The 20843-nt window shown below is 42.0% G+C and overlaps 1 protein-coding gene across 2 annotated transcripts in view; it reads right to left on the bottom strand.

The window, feature by feature from the left end:
* Positions 1-20843, bottom strand: part of fbln2 (fibulin 2) — an 80205-nt gene that overhangs the window by 34219 nt on the left and 25143 nt on the right. For both annotated transcript variants that reach the window (XM_034083625.2, XM_034083626.2), the window contains exons 4-8: positions 20667-20793; positions 17519-17699; positions 7693-7902; positions 6519-6653; positions 4882-4983 (exon numbers count right to left, since the gene is read on the bottom strand). In XM_034083625.2, coding sequence (XP_033939516.1) covers positions 4882-4983; positions 6519-6653; positions 7693-7902; positions 17519-17699; positions 20667-20793 — 755 coding nt within the window. The remainder of the gene's footprint in view (positions 1-4881; positions 4984-6518; positions 6654-7692; positions 7903-17518; positions 17700-20666; positions 20794-20843) is intronic.

Here is a 20843-nt window from a genome sequence, read left to right as displayed (position 1 = left end):
CATGCAGTTTCTACATCAGCACACAAATTGATTTTACCCCAATCAAAATCAAACAGATCATGTAAAAAACCCTGCTCCACAAAGTGTTTTTTGTCTCTCTTTGTGATGATACGTGGTCTAACCTTTTGGACCTTAGTGTCCCTAATTGTGGCTACAACACAGTGGTCACTCACATCATTAGCAAATACTCCCACAGATGAGTATTTATGTGGAACATTTGTTAAAATTAGATCAATTAAGGAGGATTTATTTGGGGACTTAATATTTGGGCGAGTAGGACTGTCTATAATCTGGGTAAAATTCAAAGAGGTACACAGGTTTTTAAAATCCTCTGACACAGAAGTTAACCAGTCCCAATTAAAATCACCAAGCAGCACTATTTCCTTGTAGGAAAGTTGTGATAACAGTTTTGCCAATGACGATAAAGAGTCCTTGACAGCCGAAGGGGCCCTGTAGCAGCCCACCACCATGAGCTGTTGACCCTTTGTTACCTCAATATTCACGGCTAAAAATTCTAGCTGTTTACTAACAGATTTGGAAACCATATTAGTTACACAAAACTTATTTTTCACATAAATGGCAACGCCACCACCTTTTTTAGGCCGGTCAGTACGATATACACTGTAACCATTTATGTAAATGTCAGAGGCCAAAATGGATTTATCTAGCCACGTTTCTGATAAGACAATGACATCAGCATCAGTCGAACTCGCCCAAATACGGACAAAATCTAATTTAGGTAACAGACTACGCACATTTAAATGAATTAAACCTAGCCCAGATCTAGATATAAAATCAGCAGGAGTAGCTATTTGACTAATACTGCTCGGTGGACCTGGATTTGGCTGTACATTTCCTGATAGTAATAACAATAAAAATACCAAGCACCTTTTCCTCTTAATCAACACACATACATTGTCAGCTGTTCTAGAGTCACCAGCAAACTTCGCGAAAGTGAGATTAGAGTTTAAAAAACAATTCTGAAGGACCATCGTGGCAGGCATGTGAGAAAGACAAACATTTTCCGAAATGAATGTCCGCGACAATGCAACCAGCAATTGTTTGTGCAACACCTCCGAAACTGTACAGGGGATGTCCACTGCGGGCGGCAGAACATACCCGAATCCAGTAGATCTTTCAGGATGACTAGCGATCTTCTCCTTGTCCAGCACAGCCAAGAAAAGGCACAGCAGAAACACGACACCCGCCATTCTCCCAGTCCAGCACAACAGTATCCACGCTGTTCCCGGAGCAAGGTGGAACCAGGCCTCAGCTATAGCAGCACAGCAGAGTAGAGAAGGTAATCCCACCGCGTTACACCGGCTATTTAATCCACTTTACATCTCCGCCGGTAGCACAGGCGCGGAGAGGAGCGGCGATACGCGGTGTGAGGAGTGGCGAGAGGAGCGGCAAGAGGAGCGGCGATACGCGGTGTGAGGAGCGGCGAGAGGAGAGCCGGGACCACACTTCCAACTATTGAATACTATTGGTTATTCACTTTTATATTTGTGGAGAGCAGGAAACTTTAGATTCATGATGGAAGTGGAACAGACTATTTTCTCCTCAGAGGAAGCAATAAGATCATTTAAAAATCTATACTGTTAGTCAAGTTGTTGATTTATATCTATGTATCCGTGTGATAGGGATATTCTGCAGTGAGTTGGTCATTCATTAAAATATAACACCCCCTTGCTGCCCATTCGCCCTTAAAATGTGGAGCACACATTCATCTTCAAGATGAACCGTTTCCCTTTTTTAACATTGTGTAACTCCCTGTATGCTCTTACTGACTCATTCAGCTCAAGTAACATATGTTTTGGGGCCTTCCTTTGCAAATGTCCCCATTTTCCCCAACCTAAAGACATTTGTTCTCTTCGTTTTAGGGGCAAAATACACATTAGTGCCCTGTCCACATTGTCCCCTGAGCCCTTCTTGCCATTAAGCCTTGGGACGGAAAGTACTTTTTTCCTATGTTTGTGTTTTGCCAATGGTGCGGAAAAACACCTTCTCCATCTGCTATGGTGGCCATTTTATTTGCAGTTCCTCAAGCTCTTTACCTCCCCTGACTCGGTCCCTGAGGATGAACTCAAAATGGAGATTATCGTAGAAATGTCTCATAAGTCTCATTTAATTATATATAATGTCACTGTAACATTATTTTGTAACAGTTTAAATGCACGTCTAGCTACTAAATGTTCTCAGACAGAAGGGTTGACCATTGTCAGGCAATTCATATGGATCTTAGGTTTTGTAATTACCATGTATGCAAGTTTCGCCCGTCTGACCAACATTTCAATGGTCTGTAATGACCTCCCCCCTTTTGTCTTTTTCCTCTATAAAGTGCTTGTTTTTCTGTTGTAACACGGAGAGATTCTTGTATCACATCAGTGTGCAGGTTATCTGTCCTTCCAGCTGGAAATAGATTGATTCTGTTAAATACTATAACTCTTTATTAAACAACACAACTTTGGTTTAAACTTGTATCTGTTCATTTCTTACCAGAAGGTGATAAGTGTGGAATTTCCACCAGCGATCTTTACACTTCTGTTCGCCCTTCTCTCCATCCTTGTCATGTGAACCTGTCTATCTCAATTGTTAGGTAGTGCTATTTGCTCTGTTTCGTTCCAGTCCAAACCTAAAAATGACCACCCACCTTTCCACATGTGGGAACACTTTGAGTCCTCCCTCTGCTCACTGAATGGAAGAAAACCAGAGGGGAAACATGAACTCTTATGTAGTTATTATGCATCCAGAGGCGACTGCCAGACGGATTGAATAAACAGGACAGGGAAGAACTCTCAGTGTATGAGAAGTTTTTCATGCAGGCCCGTATTTAAGCAGCTCATGATCTGAGAACAGGAATTCTTAAACTGTTAATATCACTAATTCTGGACATTTAGAAGCACTGTACATGTGGTGTATGAAGGAGCAACATAGTGTGTACTAAACTCCAGAAGTATTTGCCGTTTTTCAAATTCATTGATGAATCAACCATCTAGAATGAGAAATAAAAGCATGGATGCAAACAAACTATCTCCAACTGAACAGTGTCAAATCAGACATCATCATCATCGGCCCCCCATCCCGTACCAAAACCATCCAGAATTTCAACTTCACCCTTGACGGCAACACTCTATCCCCCCCCTCACATCCGCAACCTCGGAGTCATCTTCGACAGTCAGCTCAAATTCAATCACCACATCAATCACATCACCAGGACCGACTTTTTCCACCTCAAAAACATTGCCCATCTCCGCCCATCACTCTCCTCTGCTGCCGAAACCACGACTCAACTAGCATCCTAGTCTACGGCATACCATCCAACCTCCTCAATAAACAATAAACATATCCAGAACCACCTGACTGCTCTCACCTGCTCACTTGTTTTCTTTTTACATGGACACAGAGAGAAGGGGTGAGTCGTGAAGTAAAGATTTATTTTGACAGCAACTTTTCCACTTCAATCGCCACCACAATAACACTTCTATTGCAACGGTTATTGGTACTGGATTGTATTGTATTTTTACTTGTTTTTCTGGAATAAATGGTTAAAGGTCCCATGCCATCTCTACTGATCATAGTTCCATCGTTGAGGTCTACTAGCATAGATTTACATTGTTCAATGTTCCAAACTCACATTGGTTTCTCACAGCATCTCTGTATAGTCTGTGTATTCACTCTCTGTCCTACACGGCTTGTTGGAGCTCCTGCCCCCCCCCCCTCCCTGTGAGCCCAGTGTGCTCTGATTGGTCAGGACGTTGCGAGGCTCGTTGCTGCGAGGAGCGGACAAGTTTCCGGGTCGGCGATACAGCGAGAACAAGCGAAACTCATCCTGAGCACACACACACTCACAGCCGAAGTAAAAACAATAAGTGTGGCTTGATATTGAGTAAAAGGTTTATAACGCTGTGAGAACGGGTCTGCGGAGAGCATTTCTCTCCATCCCAACTCGTCTATACCAGCGTTCAGGGAGCTCTATGCAAGGCAATGGGACTCCCTGTGAGTTAGCCAAGGGGTCCTGGTGTGGGAGGGGCTCCCCGGATTGGTCCATTTGGGCCAATCCGGTCATTTGTTGTTGATCTGGGTGTTCACACGTCACAGAACCCAGGAAGCAGCAATGGAAGAAGAGAAATGTCCAACGAGGCGTTCTGGGGCAGCAGACAGGTCTTCTCTGTGTTAGAGTTTTACTCGCTACAGGGTGCACTTTGAGGGTTTGAGACTGCAGACCGTTCACATGCAGAAAGACCTTCATAACACGAGGGGACGGGTGATCACCGGAAAAGCATGACATGGGCCTTTTAAACGAATGCAAGGAGTGGAGCTTCTTTAGTTGTGAGAATCCTTCTTCCCGTGATTAGCAGCTATTTTGGACTCCTGACAGACGCAATAATATACATAGGAAATGTGGTACTTATTAGAAAACATTGCGCTACCCGGTGTTTCTTCACCAGTGAGCACATGCTTTGTTTTTGTCATTGAATCTGCAACAAACTGCAGTCTCACCTGTCAGAGATGCTACTTGTGTACCAAGTTTCCACAGAGATCATGATGAATGGAGTGTGTGTCGTGTTTGTTACTCCAGCTGCCAAAGAGTAATTGGCTATGGTTGAATAATGCTGGAGGAAACACGCTCAACCACCAGGAAGTGGTTCATTACGGTTGTGTATTGTTTAGTATCACAAAACCAGCATGCTTCTCCATCATCGGTGACGGCATCCAATTAAAATGTGTCCAACAACTGTTCGTGTTATACAGCGGTGAAAGGTGTTGATGAGTAATGTTGTTTGTAACCATGTGCAAAACCCCTGGCAGAGAAATCGGATGAGATTCATACGAGCTCCATTAGCCAGCGATGCACAACGAGAGAAAAGCAGCTCTTACCTTCACACTTTCTTCCATCTATCTTCAGTCTGAACCCAGGGAAGCAGGAGCAGAGAGCCCGGTCTGCGACTGCTAAACACCGCTGACTGCAACCTCCATTTTCTGAAAAACACAAGCAGCAAGATCACCACCATAATAATAATAGTGTTATAGAAATAAATATAAAAATATCACTGGTCCCCGGCTTGAGCTTCAGCATCAGGATCCATGTGATCCTCTCCAGAAGGGAAGGAGTCATCACATACAGAGCATCAGCTAGTTCCTGAGCAGTGTCCTTCACATGCTGATATCCAAGAGAGGGAGTTACACAGTCACAAGATGGAGGAACAGAAAGCAGTATTCAATGTTTACTTCAGATTATCTCCACGTCAGAAATGAGCATGCTTGATGTCTCTCTCCATAGAGGCTCTAATCATCATGTTCATCACATAGCTATCATATGCCTCAAGCAGTCCTGATGCTCTTCCAGGTCATCTCACATCCGGTCATGTTCACAGCTACAGCTGGGATACCTTTGTTAGCATGCTACTCTGATGCTGGAAGAGGCCATTCAGTTATTTCACAACAAATACAATACATTTGTATCGTGCCTTTCAAAGGTACATGGAGAACAAACAAACAAACAAACAAACAAGAGGGGCAAATAATAAAGTAAAATGATAAATAGCAGTAGGAGTGGAAGCAGGGGGACTGTGATGGGTTAGGGGTCAAAGGCCATGGTGAACAGGTGAGTGTGTAATGAAGACTTGAGGAAAGAAGTGCATTCCAGATGGTGGATTCCTCACATACGCCTCCAGGACACTCAATCACTCACAACGTCTCAGACTTCTGCTCCATGAGCTGTTTCTCTGCTCACTTGTGATGCACTGCAGTGTTGTTGCTCCCTGAGGCTCCCACCTGCACACTGATCATAACTCTCTGAAACAAGGAGCCATTCACGAGCCATTGAATTCAACACAATCAACTCTCGCAATTTGACGGCATGAAAGTCTCGCTGCAAAGAGGCCGAGGCCACAAATCCCCTGGATACTGTGATTAGGATATTCTTATAACGAACAATGAGAGACACGGAAGGATCCGGGCCTTGCTTGCATGCAGATCTGATGGATTTCAGCAGGTACTTCCTGGGCTGGAGACTGCCCCGTCTAATTGCCACTCTTTAAAGTTCAAAACAACCATTTCACATTGAGCTGCAACACAACACTTTAGCCGAGGGAGGGATCATCGTGAAAAGCCTCACAGCAGGAACAGAAACGATTGCTATTTGATTTGGCAAAGGTGTTTTTTAAACATTACATTTTCCCTTTTTTCAGTTAGTTCTTGCATTTCTACGCTGCATTACCTCCATGCCAGTTAAACATATCAGGGTGTGATATAACAATAGCATTGATGGTTTATTGACTGATTGATTAGTTGATTGAGTCATTGATTGGTTAATTGACTAGTTGATTGATGGTTTGATTAGTTGATGTATAGATGAATTGATATATTGACTAATTAATTGGTTAATTGATTGATTAGTTGATTTACTAATTGATTGGTTAATTAGAGCAGTATGCCTCAAATATAATTGAATGTGCATTTGTATTATAATGTACAGATGCTGAAATGCTTGTGTAGTGTGATGTTGGGGTTACCTGAACATGGATTGATGCGCACAGGTCTGCTGGTGGTGGTTCTGGTTGAACTATCAACAGTAGTGGTAGCAGGAGTTATTGTTGGGATGTTAGCAGGACGGAAATCCTTCACTCTGTTCTCCTCATCAGGATGCGCTGCACATGGAAACAGGAAGAAAGGTAGTGTGGGTTTATGTAGCACTAAGGCTAAGGGGCGGGACATCTCTGAGCGGTTGACCAATCAAAATAGAGCCAGCCAGCTAAACAGAGAAAACTGGGCTCTGGTTTCAGACAGAGGGTGAAAAGAGGTGATGCAGTATGAGAAAAATAAAAACCTTTTGAACATTAAAGGTCTCCTATTTTTAGGCATATATTATGGGTCTCAGAGATATACAAATATATCAAAAACATGTCTATGATGTGTTTTGCTCAAAATACCAAACAGATCATGCATTTAAAAACTGGCCTGGCCGCTTGAGGACGGTCCAGGACGCTTAAACGGGGCTACCCGCTGCAGTGGAAATGCGCCATTAGACATCCCTCATACCCCTCTATTTCAGCCCTGTTAGAGAATGGCTGATTCGGGGTCCTTAGCTTGAAAAAGGAAAAAAGAGGGGGGGAGCTTGTGCAGGAGAATTCTACCCAGATTCTCAGCCAAATGCTGCCGTGATTAAACGCCATATCATGTTCCAAACCACATCAAGGATTATTTCTGAAACCGTATGGAGCTCAAAGGCTTTTTCTCTCTCAGGTTTCCCACAAGGTGAGTTCCTTTTTTTATTTCCTGCTTCTTTACACATACTCTCTCCAGTACAGGTTAGCTCTGAGTGTTAGCGATGCTTGCTAATGTAAACACAGACTATTTTACGTCCAAAACACGTCGGGCATTGTTTCTGATAGCAGCGTTTCTGATTGGGCCGTGGGTGTAAAGCCAGCCCACATTTCAGATATTACGTCACATCGGACGCAAATCTGGATCAGCTCTGTTGTTCCCCCGTTTTTAGAGATTTAGGTAGGGAGGAAAAGAGAGGGTTTTAGTTCCCTGACACACCGGGGACACATATCTATGTATAAAATACATCAACAAGTGCATTTTGCATGACAGGAGCCCTGTAAAGCATGGAGACATGTCCCAGTAGAGACACTAAATAGAAATATGAACCTGAAATGAGCATGTTGAGTTACAGTAGCTCACCTGGAGCACAGAGTCTCCCGTCCCCCTGCAGGATGAATCCCTGATGACAGCCACAGTGGAAGGATCCCCAGGTGTTGGAGCATGTTTGCTGGCACAGTTTCCCCGCGTGGAGCAGACACTCGTCTACATCTTTCTGCTCCTCCACTCCGTTGGCAGTCTCATCTGTGGCACCGATGGCGAAGGCCTCTCTGGGGAACGTGCCTTCAGAGTCTGGCAGGAGTGAGAGGAGGGAAAAATATCCCGAACACTTACCTCATGAACTGATTCAACGACACAAAAATGCATCTACTCCTCCTTACCAGTTACTTCAGAGTGTTTAAGTGAGCTGTTATCATTACGAACAACCACAAGTAACATGTGTGTGGGGACCGTTGCCACTTCATATCACAGAGGGGTGGCTAAACCGGGTAATCTAGCTGGACGTGTGCGCTCTTAATGACGACAACGTTATTTGCTTGATATACCATTTGTTTTACAACCAACAACAGCGTGTGCATGGCTACACGGTCAATGTGTGTGTGTGTGTGTGTGTGTGTGTGTGTGTGTGTGTGTGTGTGTGTGTGTGTGTGTGTGCGTATGTGTGTGTGTGTGTGTGTGTGTGTGTGTGTGTGTGTGTGTGTGTGTGTGTGTGTGTGTGTGTGTGTGTGTGTGTGTGTTTATCCCAGCCCCTATCACTGCCACCAGTACTGTTGAAATCAATTGTATACGCTTTTGCACCTATATAATTATTGTAATGGTGCAAATATTCACTATTTTTCTTTTTGTATTTACTTATTATTTTTTCTGTTATTCTGTTTTATAGAGTTGCACTGTTGGAGGAGCCTATGACCTAAGATTTCCATCGTCATAACTACACTGGGGAGCCTATGACCTAAGATTTCCATCGTCATAACTACAATGGGGAGCCTATGACCTAAGATTTCCATCGTCATAACTACACTGGGGAGCCTATGACCTAAGATTTCCATCGTCATAACTACACTGTAGCTATGGACGTATGACTAATAAAAGCCTTGAACCTTGAACAACAAGCAACGGCAGGGCTTTGGTCGTAGTGCATTTTATCATATTAGACATTTGTGTTTCATTTTCATTATTAGTGTCTGCAATTTTGAGTTATGGAGAAGAACGTATTTTATGAGTTCCTAGACATTTGTCCTTTCCAACAAAATCCAATCAGCATGGGTCCAAGTGTTCGTTTGTGCCAAATTTGGAGAAATCACCTTAATGCATTCCTGATATACCACACTCAAAAGACTGGGACGTATATGAGTTTACAGAGACATTCAAACCCCAAAAACAAATCAGTTTATCCTTGAGTCCAAGTGAAAGTTTGTGCCAAATACCTAAGAGATACCTTCAGGTGTTGGTATGAGAAGAACTGACAGAATAACACCTTTGGCCCCGGCTGTCATGGGCATACAAATATCAAAATAGAACTATGACAGTGATCACAATTATCTTTTCAATCAAGATCTTGAACCTGCTGCTCCGACTCTCCAGGCCATCTTAAGTTCCCTTGATCTCCTTTCTCGAGATCAAGACCCCGACATTCTTGAACTCGAGATAAAGACTCATTCCCTACTCGGACTAGAAAGTAGTCCATCGGTTTCCTGCTGCTGATTTCAATGTAAATACTGCTATATTTGTTAATGCAATTATAGTTTTCTTCAAATAGTTTTCTATCTGGGTTTTTAATTTTAGTTTAACTTGTATGTATGTCAAATTCCTCGTACGTGTCAACCTACCTGGTAATAAACCAGTTTCTTTTTTTCTTTTCTTTTTTTTTATTGAGTCAGGCACAATGAGTTTACATTTATACAGTCAATATTTTTATTTATTTTTCCCCTTTCCCTCCCTCCCGGTCCTAGCTAGTAAAATAAATAACTAACTAAATAAATAAGATAGATACCTGTATAGGTAAAAGTAAAGTAATATAGAAGATATATAATAAACCAGTTTCTGATTATCATCAAAGCAGCGACCAAACTCTGCCAAACTGCCCTCCATTTTAAAACACCCTTATATATTACTCTGTATTTCCTAAAGGTATACTGCAGCAGTAATTGATCCAGAACTGGTTAGTCAGTTATTCTCACAGTCATTACCTAGGGTCTAAATTCAATTCAGAGGAGCAAGGCCCTTAAAAGTTTCCCGTTTTAATTAAAAGGCTCGAACATGTCCCCCATGCAAATAATTACATCTCATCCACATTTTCCTCCAAAGCAAAGGCGTCCGTCATGCATTCTCAGAGACTGTGGGTGTGTGTGTGTGTGTGTGTGCGTGCGTGTGCGTGTGTGTGTGTGTGTGTGTGTGTGTGTGTGTGTGTGTGTGTGTGTGTGTCACTTTTAATGAGAGCATGGCCAGTCTTTGCAGCTCCTAAACCTTTCACAGGGTTCGGCAGGTTATTTGATTCAGAATGACATCATTCACATTTCCTCTTTATTGCTGGAGGAAATTAGCTGCAGTCGATGGTTAGAACAGAGCCCATTAAACCGTGTGGGATAAGGAGGAATTCCTCTGAAGTTATGAATGAAATAACAGGCTGAGGCACACTGACCTTACCTCACCATCACAGCTGGACTGCCGTTAAAGGACAACCACAAAGGATGCCTAATAATGAACTGGAAATGTGTGTCTGGTTCCAATACTTTAACTAAATAGGGATCGCACATTTCCAAAACAATAATCTGGGGAAGGTTTTTTTGGCTGATGCAGGAAGTTTCTTTTTTTAAATCTTCGTTTCTTGTTTTTTAAGGTTTCATTGATTTGTTGTCTTACATAATGCACTTAACGGGGCCCTATTATGCTGATGTTCAGGTGTATATTAGTATGTAGTGTCTCTGCTTTAAAGAGTCCTCTCCTGCTGATGTTCAGGTGTATATCAGTATGTAGTGTCTCTACTTTAAAGAGTCCTCTCCTGCTGATGTTCAGGTGTATATCAGTATGTAGTGTCTCTGCTTTAAAGAGTCCTCTCCTGCTGATGTTCAGGTGTATATCAGTATGTAGTGTCTCTACTTTAAAGAGTCCTCTCCTGCTGATGATCAGGTGTATATCAGTATGTAGTGTCTCTACTTTAAAGAGTCCTCTCCTGCTGAGGTTCAGGTGTATATCAGTATGTAGTGTCTCTACTTTAAAGAGTCCTCTCCTGCTGATGATCAGGTGTATATCAGTATGTAGTGTCTCTACTTTAAAGAGTCCTCTCCTGCTGATGTTCAGGTGTATATCAGTATGTAGTGTCTCTACTTTAAAGAGTCCTCTCCTGCTGATGATCAGGTGTATATCAGTATGTAGTGTCTCTACTTTAAAGAGTCCTCTCCTGCTGAGGTTCAGGTGTATATCAGTATGTAGTGTCTCTACTTTAAAGAGTCCTCTCCTGCTGATGTTCAGGTGTATATCAGTATGTAGTGTCTCTACTTTAAAGAGTCCTCTCCTGCTGATGTTCAGGTGTATATCAGTATGTAGTGTCTCTACTTTAAAGAGTCCTCTCCTGCTGATGTTCAGGTGTATATCAGTATGTAGTGTCTCTACTTTAAAGAGTCCTCTCCTGCTGATGTTCAGGTGTATATCAGTATGTAGTGTCTCTACTTTAAAGAGTCCTCTCCTGCTGATGTTCAGGTGTATATCAGTATGTAGTGTCTCTACTTTAAAGAGTCCTCTCCTGCTGATGTTCAGGTGTATATCAGTAAGTAGTGTCTCTACTTTAAAGAGTCCTCTCCTGTTGATGTTCAGGTGTATATCAGTATGTAGTGTCTCTACTTTAAAGAGTCCTCTCCTGCTGATGTTCAGGTGTATATCACTATGTAGTGTCTCTACTTTAAAGAGTCCTCTCCTGCTGATGTTCAGGCGTATATCAGTATGTAGTGTCTCTACTTTAAAGAGTCCTCTCCTGCTGATGTTCAGGTGTGTATCAGTATGTAGTGTCTCTACTTTAAAAAGTCCTCTCCTGCTGATGATCAGGTGTATATCAGTATGTAGTGTCTCTACTTTAAAGAGTCCTCTCCTGCTGATGTTCAGGTGTATATCAGTATGTAGTGTGTCTACTTTAAAGAGTCCTCTCCTGCTGATGATCAGGTGTATATCAGTATGTAGTGTCTCTACTTTAAAGAGTCCTCTCCTGCTGAGGTTCAGGTGTATATCAGTATGTAGTGTCTCTACTTTAAAGAGTCCTCTCCTGCTGATGGTCAGGTGTATATCAGTATGTAGTGTCTCTACTTTAAAGAGTCCTCTCCTGCTGATGTTCAGGTGTATATCAGTATGTAGTGTCTCTACTTTAAAGAGTCCTCTCCTGCTGATGTTCAGGTGTATATCAGTATGTAGTGTCTCTACTTTAAAGAGTCCTCTCCTGCTGATGTTCAGGTGTATATCAGTATGTAGTGTCTCTACTTTAAAGAGTCCTCTCCTGCTGATGTTCAGGTGTATATCAGTATGTAGTGTCTCTACTTTAAAGAGTCCTCTCCTGCTGATGTTCAGGTGTATATCAGTATGTAGTGTCTCTACTTTAAAGAGTCCTCTCCTGTTGATGTTCAGGTGTATATCAGTATGTAGTGTCTCTACTTTAAAGAGTCCTCTCCTGCTGATGTTCAGGTGTATATCACTATGTAGTGTCTCTACTTTAAAGAGTCCTCTCCTGCTGATGTTCAGGCGTATATCAGTATGTAGTGTCTCTACTTTAAAGAGTCCTCTCCTGCTGATGTTCAGGTGTGTATCAGTATGTAGTGCCTCTACTTTAAAAAGTCCTCTCCTGCTGATGATCAGGTGTATATCAGTATGTAGTGTCTCTACTTTAAAGAGTCCTCTCCTGCTGATGTTCAGGTGTATATCAGTATGTAGTGTGTCTACTTTAAAGAGTCCTCTCCTGCTGATGTTCAGGTGTATATCAGTATGTAGTGTCTCTACTTTAAAGAGTCCTCTCCTGCTGATGTTCAGGTGTATATCAGTATGTAGTGTCTCTACTTTAAAGAGTCCTCTCCTGCTGATGTTCAGGTGTATATCAGTATGTAGTGTCTCTACTTTAAAGAGTCCTCTCCTGCTGATGTTCAGGTGTATATCAGTATGTAGTGTCTCTACTTTAAAGAGTCCTCTCCTGCTGATGTTCAGGTGTATATCAGTATGTCGTGTTTCTACTTTAAAGAGTCCTCTCCTGCTGATGTTCAGGTGTATATCAGTATGTAGCATCTCTACTTTAAAGAGTCCTCTCCTGCTGATGTTCAGGTGTATATCAGTATGTAGCGTCTCTACTTTAAAGAGTCCTCTCCTGCTGATGTTCAGGTGTATATCAGTATGTAGCGTCTCTTCTTTAAAGAGTCCTCTCCTGTTGGTGTTCAGGTGTATATCAGTATGTAGTGTCTCTACTTTAAAGAGTCCTCTCCTGCTGATGTTCAGGTGTATATCAGTATGTCGTGTCTCTACTTTAAAGAGTCCTCTCCTGCTGATGTTCAGGTGTATATCAGTGTGTAGTGTCTCTACTTTAAAGAGTCCTCTCCTGCTGATGTTCAGGTGTATATCAGTATGTAGTGTCTCTACTTTAAAGAGTCCTCTCCTGCTGATGTTCAGGTGTATATCAGTATGTAGTGTCTCTACTTTAAAGAGTCCTCTCCTGCTGATGTTCAGGTGTATATCAGTATGTAGTGTCTCTACTTTAAAGAGTCCTCTCCTGCTGATGTTCAGGTGTATATCAGTATGTCGTGTCTCTACTTTAAAGAGTCCTCTCCTGCTGATGTGCAGGTGTATATCAGTGTGTAGTGTCTCTACTTTAAAGAGTCCTCTCCTGCTGATGTTCAGGTGTATATCAGTATGTAGTGTCTCTACTTTAAAGAGTCCTCTCCTGCTGATGTTCAGGTGTATATCAGTATTTAGTGTCTCTACTTTAAAGAGTCCTCTCCTGCTGATGTGCAGGTGTATATCAGTATGTAGTGTCTCTACTTTAAAGAGTCCTCTCCTGCTGATGTCAAGGTGTATATCAGTATGTAGTGTCTCTATTGTGACATGTCTTCATGCTTTAAAGTTCAAAAAGCTCTTTATTTTTCTCATTCTGCCTGTGCTGCAGCCAACCCGGTATCACGGCAAGACGTGAACATGTGAAGATTTACCATGCTGGGAGACGTGAAGATGTCACGATTTCGTCCCTTCAAACATGACAGTTACACGGTATTGTTAACCAGTGGAGAAAAACCCGGAAATGCCAAGCAAATGCTACCCCGATGGTCGGTTGTTATTGTCAATATTAATATAATAATTATTTATTTTGTAATAGTCACACTCGATTACGCCGATGTTCTTGTTGCCCCAGTCACATGTTCACGTCTTGCCGTGATACCGGGTTGGCTGCAGCACCTCTTTTCACCCTCTGTCTGAAACCAGAGCCCAGTCTGCTCTGATTGGTTAGCTGCCCGCCTCTGTTGTGATTGGTCAACCTATTTAACACACTACAGGAAAGGGTAAAGCATACCAGGTACTCTTTAAAGTCTAATTTCACCCATCACATCTCTGTTGTCGTTGATAAGAAAAACTTGCAAATTGCTTGTCATGGAGCTTAAAGATGCAAACAAGATAAACCAGTCATATGCAGAGGCAGAACCGTTCAAAAACAAACTGCTTCAAAGACGTTCCTGTAGATATGAGGAGATGATAGTTGGTATTTCGCATTGAATCATGACCTCAGCTTCTTCAAAACCCATTGATCTAAATGTCACAGGCAGAACGTTGGAAAAATGTTGCTGGCATTTGTATACCGACAGCAGCCTCCATCTGTTCCTGATTCATCACAGCTTGTGTACATCTTTTACCATTTCTCTTAATGACGCAATCAACCCAGAGCATCTGTCTTTTGGGAGATCAAACACGCCCCATGTTCTTCCTCTGACATCAACTTTAATGAGGACTAAACAGCATTGGTTCAACACAGAACAATTCCATGTTCACGTGGAAGTGGGTTGTTAAAGCTAGTTAAAGTGAATACACTCTTGATGGAGAATTAAGTAAATGTTCTGTACTAACTGGTATGTGAACCTGAATTACTGTTGAATGCCTCCATCAATAAGGAGTTAATGACAAAACAATGTTTTGTTAGCTCTTTGATGTTTGACCTTTCCTTAAAATGTATAATCAGTTAAGCCTTGGTGGACGTTTGTGTCAAATTTGAATCAATCAATCAATCAATGTTTATTTATAGCCCAATATCACAAATGTTACATTTGTCTCAGTGGTCTTCACAGTATGTACAGAATATCAGTATGACAATACGACACCCTCTGTCCTCAGACCCTCACATCGTACAAGGAAAAACTTCCGAAGAAAATTTGAATACATTTCCTGCCTGGGGTACATGCTAAAATATGCCTGAAACACCTCCATTGGACTCCTTTGTTTACTTCAGAAACATCTTGACGTAACTATAGCCGCGTTCACACCGGAGTACTTTTCCCCGTACTTTTCCCCTTTAGTTCCGTTAGTACCCCTTATGTTGCGTTCACACCAAAAACAGTACTTAGTGCCGGGAACTTTTACCTCCATTTTTAGTGCCTGCTAGAGAGGTGGTACCATCCTGGGGGGAAAAAGTGCCCCAGTTCTGATTGGCTGGGCGAATTGCAAACCACGCCCCGTAAAACTCTGAAAAGTTTTGTGAAGCCGCCATTGTATTTGTGGCATTAGCATTATTAGCATAAGCATTAGCCCCGCGCACCAACGGAGAGAGAATAACTTATGGCGACACAAAAGAAAACATGGGAGGAGGTGTCGGTGCTCTGGCGATTTACTCGGAAGGCTGCCAGTCCCCAACTCCGGGGACTTCCGGCCGGGGACTTCCGGCGACAGTATACGCCGTGAAGTTGTTTGCGACCTGCCAGTAAACCCAAAGCAGAAGTAGACGAAGTGACGTCAGCGGCTCATTTGTGTAATCTTCCCTCAGGGAAAAGTACTCCGGTGTAAACGCGATTGGTACTTAGTGCCCTGGGGTAATAAGTGCCGGCACTAAGTACTGCAAAGTATGCAGTGTGAACGCGGCTTATGTAACACTCGCGCTTCTATTGGCTACTGCTCCAACTCATTGTACGTTTTAGGTTATGGGGCGGGAGATCTCTAAGAGATTGACCAATCACAACAGAGCCAGCCAGCTAACCAATCAGAGCAGACTGGGCTCTGGTTTCAGACAGAGGCTGAAAAGAGGTACTGCAGCACAGGCAGTATGAGAAAAATAAAGAGCTTTTTGAACATTAAAGCATGGAGACATGAAACAGTAGAGACACTACATACTGATATACACCTGAACATCAGCAGGAGAGGACTCTTTAAAGTAGATACACTACATACTGATATACACCTGAACATCAGCAGGAGAGGACTCTTTAAAGTAGATACACTACATACTGATATACACCTGAACATCAGCAGGAGAGGACTCTTTAAAGTAGAGACACTGCATACTGATATACACCTGAACATCAACAGGAGAGGACTCTTTAAAGTAGAGACACTGCATACTGATATACACCTGAACATCAGCAGGAGAGGACTCTTTAAAGTAGAGACACTGCATACTGATATACACCTGAACATCAGCAGGAGAGGACTCTTTAAAGTAGAGACACTACATACTGATATACACCTGAACATCAGCAGGAGAGGACTCTTTAAAGTAGAGACACTACATACTGATATACACCTGAACATCAGCAGGAGAGGACTCTTTAAAGTAGAGACACTACATACTGATATACACCTGAACATCAGCAGGAGAGGACTCTTTAAAGTAGAGACACTACATACTGAAATACACCTGAACATCAGCAGGAGAGGACTCTTTAAAGTAGAGACACTACATACTGATATAAACCTGAACAGCAGCAGGAGAGGACTCTTTAAAATAGAGACACTGCATACTGATATACACCTGAACATCAGCAGGAGAGGACTCTTTAAAGTAGAGACACTGCATACTGATATAAACCTGAACATCAGCAGGAGAGGACTCTTTAAAGTAGAGACACTACATACTGATATACACCTGAACATCAGCAGGAGAGGACTCTTTAAAGTAGAGACACTACATACTGATATACACCTGAACATCAGCAGGAGAGGACTCTTTAAAGTAGAGACACTACATACTGATATACACCTGAACATCAGCAGGAGAGGACTCTTTAAAGTAGATACCCTACATACTGATATACACCTGAAAGTGAGCATAAAATGGCCGCTTTTAGCAGGATTGTGGTTTGTGATGCTATCAAACCGACAATATAAAGTATACTCAAATATCCATTGTGAAACTGTGAAATGTGTGGTTAAAAAGTTGTTAATGAGGACTTTTTCTTTCTTTTTTTCGTTATTTCCAGTTAGCAAATTGTATGATTTGTTTGAGATGTGGCAGGACTGTGCAGAATCAATCACTGCACCATACATGCAGGTAACATTTCTGTATGATGTGCCTCGAAACATGTAAACATCAGCACTGATAACATCAATTTCATTTATCCCATGAGTAGCTCTGATTTCAAACGGGTGTTTGTAAAATACAGTCAATCCTAACTTAACCATCATGTAGCCATAACTCAAAATTGCAGATACTAATAATGACAATTACACATCACAAATGTCTCATATGATAACCCATGACAATGATAATATAGTTGCAGAAGCATATATAATTGTACAGGTGCCAGTGATTGGGTAAATGATCACTAAATAAATGGTATATCAAGCAAGTAGCATTGTCGTTATGGAGAGCGCACACGTCCAACTAGATAGCCCTTGGACTCAAGGATGAACGGATTTGTTTTTGGGGTTCACATGTCTCTGTAAACTCATCAGTGTGTGAAAGTACCTTCTCTAGGAATAGACGTTGGTGTGGGTTTTCTCCTCAGCGAGACCTTGCTCAGTCCTTCCTCCTCTTCGCAGCAGGTGAGGAAGATGTGACCGCAGGGATATCCCAGGAACTGGTGGATTTCACATCCCTTTCCTTCACGTCGAACCTGAAGTCCGAGCGCACAGCAGCTGCAGCAAACCTGAACATCAGACACACAAGTCATCTCTGCTCCGTAGCTTCTCTTGGATAACTAGACTTAAAATCACTCTGTTCATTTTATATTACATGTAATCTATTATTGTGTTTAACAGTCTTATGGCCTGTGGGATGAAACTGTGTGTCTTCCTTACATGTCTTTCAAAGCCCACATCAAACATATCACCAAGACCTCCTTCTTTCACCTGAAAAACATTTCCCGACTGAAGCCCTCACTCTCAACTGATGACATCAAACAACTGGTTCATGCACTCGTCTTCTCAAGACTAGACTATTGCAATGCACTCCTCTCCGGTCTCCCAGCCAAATCCATCAACCACCTGCAACTTGTCCAGAACAGCACAGCCAGAGTTCTCACCGGTACAAAAAGGTCCGCACACATAACCCGCACAACTACACTGGCTCCCAGTCCACTACAGGATCCAGTGTAAGGTTCTGCTCCTCACGTACAAAGCCCTGAATGGACAAAGCCCAAAACACCTCTGTGACCTCATCCGTACCCAGACATCTACCCGCGCTCTCCGCTCCAGCCACGCTCCTCTTCTTTACATCCCCCGCACACGTCTCCGAACAGTGGGAGACCGAGCCTTCTGCTCATTCGCCCCGCGCCTCTGGAACTCCCTCCCAGATCAGCTGAGATCTGCCCCTTCCACCGAGGTCTTCAAAACCGGCCTCAAGACCCTCTTCTTTCGGCAGGCCTTCCAATCAACTTTGAGCATGGTTCACCTGGAGTACTGCCATTTTTATCGCTATCTTCGACTTTTATTTGTGTACTCTATTTTATATTTTATATTTTGATTTCTTATTATTATTACAATTATTTGTTTAATCTCTCAAAGTGTATCAGTATCCCTTGTTGTGAAGCACTTCGAGATTTGTCTTGGCAGATGAGAAGCGCTATATAAATTAAATATATTATTATTATTATGTCATGCAAGGAAAACCAGACTTCCAGCTTCTTTTACTTTGCTCTAAAACAATGATCTGGCACAATGCTTCAGCTTGGACTCCTCAACAGATGAACAGTTGGCTCAAGGGCCAGACTACCAGGTTTTCTCTTGGAGGAAAGGGGAATGCAATTGGCTCTGAGCTAAAACACGAGTCCTGTTTCCTCATGAGAGAAATCACAGCAGTTCTTTATCAATATGTTTAAGCTGTTTGCCAATAAAGTTTCCTTGTAATAAAGTTTCCTCTACAAAATACTCTGTTGGCATAGGTGTCTGAAATTGCTATCTCATTCTGGCCAAAACAACAGTGTTATTGACTCAGCATAATACGGTAGTTCCAAAGGAATAAAAGTACCTTTGTACACATGACATTCAGCTGACACTTTAATCCAAAGAGACGTTCAATAAGTGCATGAAACACAATTTAAAAAAAGCAAGAATCCTGCAGCCAACCAATGTGAATGCTACTTCGTTAGCCTTTGAATAAGCCTAAACTTTCTAGGTAAGATAAGATAAGATGAACCTTTATTAATCCCCGAGGGGAAATTCAGTTGTACAAAAGCAGCAACAGGGTAAGCGTGAAAAATAGTACAGCAAAGATTCACACAGATCAATAAAATCTCAAATCTAAAATAAATAACATAAAATCAAGGAAATAATGATAATAATAATAAAAGACTATAAAAATAGGAGATATAAAAATAAGAGTAAAATAACTGTCAGCATATATACATATTTCGTCATCATCTAAGTGCGGCATACAGAGCAACATATATTTATTTATTTTGGCCGTGGTCCGTTCTAACCTTTAAATATATAAAAAAATGAAACACAAAAACTGTCATTATTGTCTATTCTTGTCTATAGCGTATTTGCTGGCTATTGGTCTGGCGCCTAATTAAAAGCTCCAAACAACCATCGCCCATAAAGCTGAAGCCAAGGGAGCGATCCATTAAGAAGAGTCCCACCGCAGGGAGCCCAACATAAAGTAATCATGCTTTATTTTCGGACCTTAAAGGAATAATTGGTCCACCAACTGACCATTTATAAACCAATACATTACCCATTTGAAACGTATATCAAAAAAACAGTAAATATTATTTTCTGTGTCAGTGTTTCTCAAGCTTTCGAGTTAACCTTACTGTTAGTGTTTGTATTTACTGACCTATTTTATGTCGTACGGATAAACGTGAAAGTCTCTTCAGCTTGTTTTAACCACATACGTTATATAAGACCACAAACATGTTCATAAACTGTTGACTTCAAAACGAGGGAACCTGGAAGTCATTTCCAATTTACAGACTCATTACTGCAACACTATATTAATCTTAAAATAGTTTTATGGACAACTTCCTTCCTCTTGTTTCTTCTGAGTGTTATCTATTAAAAAAACTTCTACGGTGCATGCTTTCACTTTTATTCACTTTTAAAGGTCCCCTGTTATGCAAAATCCTCTTCTTCATGTCTCTTCCTCATCAACATGTGTCCTCTCTTCTCCATGTCTCTTCTACATCAACATGTGTCCCCTCTTCTTCATGTCTCTTCTACATCAACATGTGTCCCCTCTTCTTCATGTCTCTTCTACATCAACATGTGTCCCCTCTTCTTCATGTCTCTTCTACATCAACATGTGTCCCCTCTTCTTCATGTCTCTTCTACATCAACATGTGTCCCCTCTTCTTCATGTCTCTTCTACATCAACATGTGTCCCCTCTTCTTCATGTCTCTTCTTCATCAACATGTGTCCCCTCTTCTTCATGTCTCTTCTACATCAACATGTGAGGGGCTCCTTATTTTCATCTAAAGCAACAGACAGAGAATCAGCACTTTGGAAACAGGGCTGAAACGGAGGGGATTATGGGTAATGCTGCAATGATCTGTTTGGTGTTTCAGCCAATCAGAGACAGGTTCTGTATATATATATGAGACCTGTGATATATTGATGAAACACAGAATACTAGGGGACCTTTACGAGTTCCCTTGGCAGTGAGACAGTAACTTACCTGGTGAGAGTGGTCTGGGCACCGATCCTCCTCCCCCTCACAGGTGTCTCCTCTCCTGGCTGAAGTCATGCCTGATTGACATTGGATCTCCTTCAAAGAGCTGAGGCAGCACTGCTTTTCTGCAACACTGACACACAAACAACACAACACACACAGACACACACAAACACACACAGA

This window comes from Pseudochaenichthys georgianus, chromosome 5, assembly GCF_902827115.2.
Source record: "Pseudochaenichthys georgianus chromosome 5, fPseGeo1.2, whole genome shotgun sequence".
Classification (NCBI taxonomy): Eukaryota; Metazoa; Chordata; class Actinopteri; order Perciformes; family Channichthyidae; genus Pseudochaenichthys; species Pseudochaenichthys georgianus.
The sequence above is the reverse complement of the archived record's forward strand: the minus strand, read 5'-3'. Positions and strand labels throughout refer to the sequence as shown.